The sequence below is a fragment of the Adelges cooleyi genome, unplaced genomic scaffold (genome assembly GCF_023614345.1).
Source record: "Adelges cooleyi isolate 19-005CV unplaced genomic scaffold, UGA_ACOO_1.1 ACOO_flye_CR_arks_rails_tigmint_CR_PRNA_108, whole genome shotgun sequence".
NCBI lineage: Eukaryota > Metazoa > Arthropoda > Insecta > Hemiptera > Adelgidae > Adelges > Adelges cooleyi.
The window spans coordinates 11916376-11927955 of NW_026095761.1; the positions used below are offsets into that span (position 1 = coordinate 11916376).

At 32.5% G+C, this 11580-nt stretch overlaps 2 protein-coding genes across 6 annotated transcripts in view; both read right to left on the minus strand.

The window, feature by feature from the left end:
- The window catches only part of LOC126847497 (mitochondrial import inner membrane translocase subunit Tim17-B-like), a 248149-nt gene that overhangs the window by 32787 nt on the left and 203782 nt on the right, over positions 1-11580 (minus strand). The gene's annotated exons all lie outside the window — the stretch shown is intronic.
- Positions 2268-10517, minus strand: LOC126847499 (troponin T). Of its 5 annotated transcripts, none has more exons than XM_050587784.1 (12): positions 10413-10517; positions 8756-8812; positions 7212-7229; positions 6440-6466; positions 5670-5697; positions 5252-5596; positions 4459-4677; positions 4289-4381; positions 4135-4215; positions 3600-3678; positions 2589-2725; positions 2268-2503 (listed from the first exon to the last, which is right to left on the minus strand). In XM_050587784.1, the coding sequence occupies exons 2-12, from the start codon at positions 8779-8781 to the stop codon at positions 2402-2404; spliced, it is 1155 nt and encodes a 384-aa protein (XP_050443741.1). In that variant the 5' UTR covers positions 8782-8812; positions 10413-10517; the 3' UTR covers positions 2268-2401. The 5 variants fall into 5 exon arrangements, with proteins under 5 accessions (XP_050443741.1, XP_050443740.1, XP_050443743.1 ...); XM_050587783.1 differs by lacking the exon at positions 3600-3678 and adding an exon at positions 3954-4032 and having other exon boundaries at positions 10413-10512; XM_050587786.1 differs by lacking the exons at positions 3600-3678; positions 6440-6466 and adding an exon at positions 3954-4032 and having other exon boundaries at positions 10413-10511.

Genomic DNA, 11580 nt, shown 5'->3' on the forward strand with positions numbered 1-11580 from the left:
GACAACGACGGTATCGACGACGAAATACAACAAATCATGGACGCCGCAAGATATGTGTTTCGAAACCAACGGAAAAATAAATTACCATTACAATAGTGCCATCATTAAACACAGAATTGGTCTAAAACGGTCGTCCCACTTTGTTTCAATCACTCTTAGCATTATATTTTTCTTTTTTCTTTTACTTTTCTCCGCTTATATCTTGTCAATGTTTATATTTGTACTAATTTACATGTACTTATCATAATTGTTGAGCTAATTATTATACAATAAAGACTAAAAAAAAATCAATTAATTTACTTTGTATTTTTTTTTATACTAACGTCAAGGGCCATAGTAATGAAATAGTTACATTAAAACCATAAGTAAGATAGTATTAACTACAGTTTGTCATGTATTTTTCTGTCATAGAATATCGATTAGGCGTGTCTCTATTCACACATTGCATCAAACCAAATTTTGATAACCTCACAACCCAAAAAACACAAATAGCGCTTTAAACACTACAAACGTGGATAGCTGTATATTTAAACTATTTTGTACATTAAGATACAATATTAAATTATTAAATTGTCCTAATGTAAAAATTTTTAAATTATTACTTAATATTACATTTAATTTGACTGTATGGAAAATGTATAACAATGCTGTTTTCTTAACTGCGACAAATTAAAGAATGAAAACGAATTAAATGAATTTATTAAGAGATCAGAAAATATGAATACAATAATGAAAAATGTGTTAACTAGAAAACAAGACGTACGTAAGTAAAAAAAAAATTTTTTTTAAGTATTATTATTGGATTTCATACAAAATTTGTTTTGATATAACAAATGTAACAATATTATGGTGCTATCATGCAAGCAAAGTTCAAAAACAATAATTATAAAACTAGGCATTGCTAAAAAACTACTTGTTTTCTATAAAAATTGTATTTGTGTAATACTTAAAAAAATATGTGATGCTAACAGGTTTTTTTTTTAAAACGTTATCAAACGATCCAAAATGTATCGTCGGCTTTTGTACAACACATACAATTTAACTAGAGTTAAAAATGATTTAAATAAAGAAAAACAAGAGATAAACAACTCCTTCTGGGAGTTCTAATTCATAATAGTAATACTAATAACAATAAATGTATACATAAATATGTTTAAATTAGAAAAAATAAATTAGGTAATACTTAGTTGTAACAGCTTGGTCGAACAGTGCCATTTTTTTCTTAAACCACATTGTTTAATTGTAAAATGTATTTTCTGGTTAACTGTATCTCAATGTACAAAATGTATTAAAGTTATTCGCTATAGTAATTGGAACATCAGAAATTAGTTCAAACACAACCAAATACTAGACAAAACAAAGTACTTAAAAAAAAAAAACACTCGTTTTCTATAAATGACAAACCAGAAAATTTTATGACACTGTTTGTAAATTTTGCGTTTACGCACCATAGAAACTTAAGTCATAAATAATGTGATAAAGCAATGAAGGTGTCTTAAAAAACAATAATAAAAACCTATATAAAAAATGACGAAGAAACACTTTAAATAATGTAATAAAATGTATCGTTAGCTTTTGTGTAAACATAAGATTTAACTCAAATTGAAAGACTCCAAATGTCTCAAAATTAGTCACTATGACGCATATTATGTGTATATTCACTTTCAATGTACATTATACACATAGTATGTATTTTTTGTACCCTGTCTCATTGTGGATAAATAATTGGATAATAATTAACAAACATAACGCTTTTCGTTCTCCTTAACAACACATTTTGCAAAAAACTACTTTTATAAACCGTTTTGAAAAACGACGTTGTAAAATAATGCTGTACAAGTATAACGGTATTTGCTCGAGGTTGATGGTGAAAAACCCGGTTAGACACATTTTAATTATTGTATAATAATCAATAGCAAGGTATCTAGTCTCCAGTAGTGTCATCTTCCTAATTTAATATATCTACAAACGAGTTTGGCCGTGGTGGCTTCGATTACTTGTGATCGTTTTGTCAATATATTCTACTTGGGGAACACGGCACGAAGACTAAACTTTTCAGCAACAGTCTTATTGTACAATAATTAGACTTTTATAATTTCCTTACCAATTTTAACCAATTTTGTTAGGTATCGAAGCAGATATAATAACGTTTGGAAGACTTGTTAGATCATACACCAATAATAATAATCGGTGTACAGCTAAAATATATTTTCCCGTTATTTAACATTATAATATAAACAAACAGTAATTCAATATAATAATAATAATAATAATAAATAATATTCGTTTAATAATTGTTTTTTTTTATTTTTACATTGAGGCAGAAGCAAAATTTTAAGTTACATTCGTAAGTGTTTTGTTGTTTTGGTCTTGTATTCAGGAAAGTTCGGAAAAAAGGGATCTATTCTTCTTCCTCTTCTTCTTCCTCCTCCTCCTCTTCCTCCTCCTCTTCTTCTTCCTCTTCCTCTTCTTCCTCCTCCTCTTCTTCCTCCTCCTCTTCGACCTGTAACGGAAAAATGAGAATTTTTAAGTATACACCAAACTAATGTTGTCTAAAAATCAATCGCATCCTAAGTATTATTACTCACCTCTTCTTCGGCATCATCCGTAAGAGCGAAGGGTTCTTCTTCGTCTTCCTCGTTCTTTTTGAGTTCTTCTTCTTCTGGTGTTTCTGGGTCGTCCTTCTTCTTGCCTGGACGTTCGCCGAACCATTTCGGTAGCCGTCCTACGTTAGACATAAGACATAAGTACAGTAAGTCAATTGCTTGGCCAACTTATGTTCTGTTAAATTCGGTGTAAACGCAGTGCGGTGGAACGAGTCAAAACCGGGGAATGGTGTCAAAATCAACCGGCCAAATCAAAAACTTACATACCAAGACTTGTAGTATTCGTCGGCGAGCCGGCAACGATAATTCATTGTCAATATTATTGAAGGTTTAAGATCTTAAGATAGTAACTGTATTCTCATATTTAGTTACTTTTAGCGTATCAGCAATAAAGTGTTTAGGCATAGGTACAGGATGACACCCCATCGCGGAGTCCGTTGTTTGGGGATGATGTGGTTCAAGTGGAAGATTCAGATTTGACAACATTATAAAGAAGAGAAATAGTTGAAGAATAAAAATCAGAAATTTAGTATCAGTCGTGCGAAAGAACAGAATAACTGAGATGTGGTTGAACGAGGTGAGAAGAGGCAATCGGTATCATAGTGATTTAAAGCAAAGATAAGATGAAAAGGGGTAATCCTTTATTAACTCCTTGGATACACCACTATAAATAATTAAGCTAACGATATAGTTAGAGCGTTAGGGGGTTTTCTATGGACAAAAAAGTAAATACCAAATGGATATAATTAGTAAGAATTCACAGCGCAGTCTTGGCGCCGAGGAATTTTGTTGTGGCCGTTGAATTATTTTTAAAACGTCCACGCATTCCGCGTTAAAATACACACATGGTATTTTGTTTGTACACATCAACTGATATTGTCTGCTACTTTTGGCTCGGGCTAATTATACATTAAAATATGTAAATAATTCTCCACCGAATGTCTAGCCTTACAGAAGCTGATGAAGGATCACATATAGTGCCGGTGTACTTACCCTTGGCACGGCCTCCGAACTGATCGCTCCTTTCGGTCCATTGTTTCTCCATCGACTCTTTGTTAGTTTCCATGTAGCCCTAAAAAAAAACCAAAGCAAACCAACGGGTTGGGATGACACGGGGTGCATGCAAACAGGTATAACAACTAACGAGACAACAGAATGCTGGTAGGCGAATAGGTATGTCGACTAAAAAGGGTTGAGGTTGTGCGAAAATGTACAAGAGCGGGTAAGCAGTTGCGCGCTGTTAAACGTTGGACTTGTTTGAAAAAAAAGGTATAAAAGGGTTTGCCCAGAAGTTGAAAAGAACGGGGTGGACGGACAACGGGCATTGTCGTCGCTAAGTTTACATACTTCTACTTCTTTTCATGAACAGTTCGTATCTACGATTCCAGTTGGACTCGTGCTTTTCGCCTATCAACTCTTCCAGACCCTAATGTGTCGTTTCAAAAAAAGAACATTGCTTAGAGTACAGTGTGTCCACTTTAGTATAGCATGACGTTATATAGGCATAGTAACGGTTTTGTTTACTCACTCCTTCGAACAATTTCTTTTTGTCGTCGTACGACCGGGTGTCCACTCGCCTCTCGTACTTGGAAGCGACTTGGATTTTTGGCTGTGGACAAAAGACAAACAACAAACTGGTTAGATTGAGATAAAGCGCATAAACCGATCAGCGGGACACTCACTGGGTATTTGCCCGTAAGGGCTTCTGGGTCAAGACCCTTCTTGAGGGCTTTGTGGCGGAGCTGTTGCTTCTGACGTTCTTTCAACTCTTTCAACTGAAACGACAAAAAGGCACGTTAGCAGCGTCCGGTTAGTTTGGCACACCACGGGCTTATCCGGTGAACCTCCTTACGTCGTAGTCCTGTCTTTTTTGTCTTTCTTCCAGATCGTACTTTTCGGTTTCCAGCTTGACGATCTGGTCCCAGAGTTCGGCGGCTTTGAACTGGAGCTTTTGCACCGACAGGTTTTCAATGACCAAAGGTTTGATTCTGAAGCTCAGCGAGATTTTCTTCTCTTCCTCGATTTGCTCTTTGGTCTTGTTGCGTTCCAGTTGGGCGGACGACATGTTTAACTGTGGGACGGGGAAAATTTAAATACTTAAATCATTTCGCTCATAATCAGGTCAAGTTGTATGAAAATGCATTGAGCCAATCGCGATGAGCTAGGTGGGGTAGGCAAAACAAATGGGCATTGGTTATAAGACTGGACGAATCGGAAAAGTCGTACCAATAGTAGAGCAATAGTGATGGGAAAAGGTAGACAAAACACATGTGAAAAAGTTATCACATAAAGGTGGACTTATCATTTAAATGACGTTGAGAAAATGGATTTAGCCGAAATTAGATGTCGAAATGGTTGCACACTTTAACTGACTTGGTCGGATAAAATAAGGTTTGAGTTATACACTGGTGATAGATTAGGAGTTTCTCAAATAAAGCAGAGAATAGATTGAAATAGTTTAGGTATGTTAAAATAAAAGGAGAAAATGAGATGGATTTAAAGATCCATCTAAATTTTTCATCAATGAACACTTTCTCCAATGTAATTAATATAAATGAGAGGAATCTTAAGTTTTCAACTTTGGAAGGTATCGGGTACCACCTAGATCTACTTAGCTGTGGCAGAAAATTACAAAATCGACTTACGCCCTCCTTCTTGCTAATGGTGAAGTTGGGTCCCTTGGACTTGTTGGTCTGTTCCTTGAGGGCGGCCATCATGGCTTGGCGTTTCTTTTCGGCCTCTTCCAACCGTTTGCGTTTCTCCTCGATGTCTCTCTGTTTCTTTTCCTCGACTTCCCGCTGTCTGCGTTCTTCTTCTTGCTTTTTCCTCTCGGCCATGCGTTTCTCTTCTTCCGCCCGCATCACCTTGCGCTTGGCCTGTTTTTCTTTCAGCTTCTTCAAGTCATCTTCTTCCTTTGTCCTCTGTTTACGCCACTCGAGGATGTACTCCTTGAGTTGTTCGTCCAAAGCCGAGGACTTTGCCTCTTGCCTCTGTTCGTAAAAAGTTCAATTAATTAGCTCTAATTAACGACAATCCGTTTCGAATGTTTATCGGTTAAGTTACCTTGACGAATTCTGGATCTCCATCGCCACTATTGGTAGGATCGAGAAAAGATAAAAGAACAATCAAATTAATTATTTACAATAGTCCAATAAAGTTTTGTTTATTAGGTTGTTGACACCACAACTTATGTTATGTAATTTTTTTTTGCTGCCGGGGAGAGAGGAGTGTTATTTATATTGTATGATTAATAAATGGGTCATTTGAAAATTTGGCACAAGTAAACTGTAACAGGATATATTGTGAGAATAAAAATACATTTTAGTAACTATGCCATGTGGCCTATCGCCAGGCTTAGCTAATGGTCAAGACATGCAATATACATAATATTAAAATGAAAAATAAAAAATTTGCAAACAAAAATCAGCTTTTTTTTAATACGTGTAAATGTATCTACAAAAAAAAATGTTTTCTAAAATTAGTTACAACAAAAACTTTAAAAACAATTAGGAATTCGATTTCCATTTTACAAAAAACACACAATACTAAGTGCTTCTATATAATATTATTCAACGAGTCACCAATAAAAAAACACATCAACGTGTCGTGTCTCACATACCGTTAAGTTAAGATAAAATATATTAATTATTGAGTATACTAATTTAGCAAAAAAAAAAAAACGCTTAAACTAAATGCTTCTACGTGTATCGATAATTTTTTTTTGCACTAAGCCTTATCAACTTTCTACTTTAAAGAGTTTTTTGGAAAACGTTAAAAAAAATTGTTTGTTTGTTTTACTTTTTTTTTTAAAGTCCCACAGCGGTAAAACTTACTCTTTGCTTTTTTCAGGCTCCGGTTGCCTGCGCCAAAAATTTATCGTTTAAGTATGATTAAAAAAAAAAAAAGAATTAAATTTAAGATCATAGATATATTTATATATATTGAATATATATATAAATATACTCAGTGTGTACATGCAATTGAAGCGCTGTGTTAATAACGCAATAAAAAATAAATACATGTGCGTCTATTGATCTAATGAGGAATCTATATTGGCGTCTACAAGGTTTAAAGTTTGTTATTCTTATTATGGTTGTCGACTGATGGGCGGATATGTATATATTGATCAATTGCATGTGCACACTTTATGTATAATTTGTAAATGATTTTTGGCTTATAAAATATTTACATTTCATCACACACGAAGCGGGCGAGAGTAAGCAAAATAGATATTATTACACTTGGAACCGAAAACAAAAACCCAGTGACAATATTATAAAAAGGATTTGTCAAAAAACATTTACTTGACACTATGTACTATTATTTATTTATTTTTAAATTAAAAATTAACCGTATCCGTGTAAGGTCACTGGGTTCGTATTCAGCTCATATTGTATGTATATGTACAATGCGCACCTGAATCTCTCACAATTATACTTAAACAGTTCTCATCGGTTCACACTACCAATCTAGCCTGTCCACAATGCACTCAAGACACTCTCTCCGGTATGGTATAACAGTATGGTATGATATATTTTTGTGAAAAGCAATTTATAAGCTTTTTAAATAAATAAAAAAAAACAACACTGAGTTCGAGAAACTTACGTTTCCTCCTCGGATTCGCTGAAACATATAATATACCAATGGTTGTGATTAAAACATGACATATTACATCTATTATCTCCTTATTAATGTACCTAATTATGTAAAGTTTATTTAACGAGCTTCAGAGACGCCTACGCTTTGCACAAGATTTTCGCTTGCAAAATATTGTTGTTCGAAAGTCCAATGCTACATTTGAACAGAACAATAGCAATAGCTTATCGAGGAGAGAAATAGTAGTCTGGTACACTAACTAAGAGTTCATAAGCTATAACGTTTAAGTTCGGTTAATTCGAAAAAACTTGTTAAAATAAATAAGAAGAAAATAAACTCGACTTGAATAGGTAAGATAAATGTTAATAATAACTATTGACATATCTTAACGCCCAGCCTTGGATTTCTTAAGGACCATAGTCCACCCTTTTAAATTTTAATTTCTTATAAAACTGTGTTATATATTGATAAAATGCCACTTGCAGCGATTTTGAAATTGACAACCTCATTATCTGAATATCATCAATTTTTAAATTTAGATAGATTTTTTTTTAAAATCTATTAGTAGATTCTATTATGTAGATTTTTTTTTTTAAAAATCTATCTTTCAAGTTCAATTATAGTTGTATTGTTGTTTGAACGAGGCGTGTAAAAATTGAGGTAAAAAAAAATAGTCTCAAGTCGATGACACATGTAATACAAAAGGAATTGTATGTTATTCGTGCAAAGGTATCACATTCATACAATATGAAAATATTATGTATATTGGATACATTCGGATAACGCGGAATTACCAAAAATAACTCACAGCATTTAAAAAAACATGCCTTAAAGACAAGAGTGAGTAGTAGGTATATTTATATACTACTAGAGCGGCAGACTATTAATTAAACTAAAATAACATGTAATTAGAAACGTTTACGTTAAAATATTTTCACAGAACTCAAAACAAAACTTGTGTGAAATTAATGAGTACTTAAATTGTGAACGATATGGATCGTATCGTATTACCTTACAATAACAGGCTATTTTTAAATTGAAAATAAACGACCAATCCAAAAGTGTAGATTAGTCAGTTAAATTTAATATAGAACACAAAATAAGTCTAATTATCTAAGGTCTTGGATGCTTATGAAATTGAAAAATATTTCTAGATACAATTTTATTTTAAACCTAAAAACATTTGGTTTCCACTTACGTTTTTTTTCTCAACAGTTCGGCTTATATTAAAACGCAATTTAATTTTCTTAAATTTTTAGAATTCGAAAATTATTAATATCAAGTTTTTATTTTTAAGAATGTTCCCATGTGACTCGAATGAGTTTTGGATACATTTGAAAAAAAAAAAAAATTATGATATATAAACGCTAATATTGTTATCGGGTAAAAATTTAAAATTGTATTTTTTTAAGCGAATGTTGCTGATTTTAGAATTTATAAAATTAATTTTTTTTTTATTAAAAAAAAAAAATATATAAAATTCTAATTTTTTGACTACTACTTAAATAGGAAACAACGATTTAGCAAAAAATTAATAATAAACAATCACTTACGTGTACTGGTCTTCGTCGTCGGACATGGTGAAGTTTGTTTTTTAGAGAGCCTAGTCTCTGTAAAAAAAAAAAAATCAAAATAATTTATTTAAAAAATCAAAATGAAATAGCACAGGACTCGTGCGTTTGTCCTGTGTATTTTTTTATTTGAAAATGGGCACACACTCGACGGATGCCGGTGTGAATGCGTTAATTTGGAAAATATGTGGGAGGGTAGGAGAATCGGATCCCGTTGATATATTTTTAGCCGCCGAGGCACCGGTCTGCCAACATTGCCTTTTTACGACCCACAAACTCCTGACACCAGTCTATTTATATAGAAACTCGGCACCGGGTTTGTACGCAAAAGGAGTATAGAAAAAAATTCGTGTGTACACACACAATTCCACCGAGCGGCCAAGTCGAATCGATATAGTTTTTCCGGTAAAAGGCTAACAAAAAAACCAATAAAAAAACTCTATTTCCTGCCACCGGTTGACTTTGGTTTCCATAAGAACGAAAAAAAAACCCCTTCTAATCCTGGTGTTCCTTAGTAACATCTCAATGCCCCGCTATTGCAACATGAATATACTGAATTGTATGTGATACATGAATTGTATCACAGAGTAGATTATTGCTATCCTAACAAACTATACGTTTTGTACATAGTTAAAAAAAATTGTTTAAAACCGCCAATAAAAAAAAAAAATGTAATTTAGCACGAAGTTTAGAACGCCCGGGTTGATGACCAGGTTGTCCTGTCGGGAAAACTTTAATAGTACATTTAAAAAAAAAACCGAGTAGATTATGCGAAAAACGATTTAGGAGTCAATTACTGGAATCTAGCTTTGATTCACTTGTGCTCTGAACCTTCCAAATAAAAATTTCTTTTTTTTGGTTATTTCTATACAAAAAAACATTGTTAGTCAAGTTTTAAGAAATCCGCATTTACATTAATTTTAAGTAAACAAACGAGCAAATGAATAAAAGTTTAAAAATACAAAAAAAAAATGGCTCTCAACTTGTACCTTACTCGGATCTTATTATACCCAACTATGTTTTGGACAATGCACCCACCCAAAAATTGCTTTCTGTTAGGACAACAAACAAAAAATACAAGGGAAAAGACAAATAACAACACAAATTGTTTAACCAAATGGAAACAGACCGAGATTATAATATGTACAGTTTTCTTTTAAGCACATGTTAATGTGTATCTATAACTTGCTATGTGGGTCGAATTGTTTTAAAAAATCGTATTCGAATTACCTTGGTGGAAATTCTAGAGGGGAGGGGGAGGCTCGTGACACTAAAAACCTTAACACATTAGGATTATTGCTTAGTACAAAATACCTACGTTTATTTTTTGGGAGAGATTCTTTGAAATAAAAATATAAACCCAGGCCGAACGGCGCTAATTTTAAGTTTTAAGGTTTTGTAGTATCCAAAGTCCCCTTTCCCCTGAATTTCCCCCAAAGAGTCGAAAGTGATTTGAGTGTATAAACAGGCCTCTAACTCGTGCCCATTACAACAGGTAAGGCGTGTGAGGATTAAAGTAAAAATAAAATTATTATAGTACATACACACACACAAAACATAGTACAGAGATTGCGTTAAACAATTTTTAAAAAAATGTTCTATTATGTTATCTGTGTAAAAAAATAAACGTTGTACTTACAATTAAAAAATACAATATGTATACCAACCGAGATGCGACTGACGTCTGTGCAAGACTGTTGCGGGCTCGAGGTTGCTCTAATTGATTTGTCCCCACCAACTGGCACCGCAACGATGGAAATCTATCCGGGATATTTTTGGCATTCCAGTATTTCTTTTAAGCACCACATTATTGTTTTGGATGGTAAATGTAAAAACGACCATTCCATGATCCGTTCGACGACACCGAAGAAACTGTGTCAAACTGTGAGAACGCCACTAAACATATTATTTTACATATATTTCTACTATTTTTACATCTCTCAAAACATTAACTCGGACTAATTAACCGTGTAGATATTCTGTATTTCACGGTTGTAGGCTACAATTCACAATTTATTATTGACAACAATCGTGTGGGCGCAATTTTGGAGAGGGGAGGTTTGGCCTTTTTAAAAAATTGGTTGTGTGTACAAAAAACTGTATAGAATGGGATGGGGGCTTATAATTGAGTCCCTTAGTGTAGTCTGAGTTGAGAGATATTAAACAAACATATTATATTTTATACATACCGAGAGATTCTTTTAACCACCTCCAACTAGTTAACTCTTAAAATAATTACAATTTTGTAGTGTTTTTTTTTTACTTCTCACATACTTTTAAAATATAAATATATTTAAATATTCAGTACAGTTTGCATTCAATACCAAAAAATTGTACAATGTATTAAATGTTTGGAAATAATAGTATTTAAACACCAGCACTCGAATACTTTACAAGTTGCAGCAATGACTAATTTTGTAGGTAATTTAAATATTAAAAAAATTAGTTTATTGATTATTTTTAATTAAAAATTATCTCAAATTTACTCAACATATATTTCGTATATAATTCCTTTTATTTAAAAGTAATCTTAAATAGTTTATTTTTTATAATTTAGACAGTAAAAAAAAATTAATAAATAGAAGAAAAAATTGTGTTGACAATAACAAACAATAAAATAATTTTGTCGTTAGTAATCGAATAATTAAATTATAGATAATTTTTTATCGTTCAATGTGAAAATTTTTTTTTAAAAATAATCCTCAACTTTGTATACAATAAATACAATAATATGATGTCTAATAAATAATACCAGTACCTGGTTAAAGTAAGTTTTTTTTTGTTCTCATAATTTATACCAAGACAAA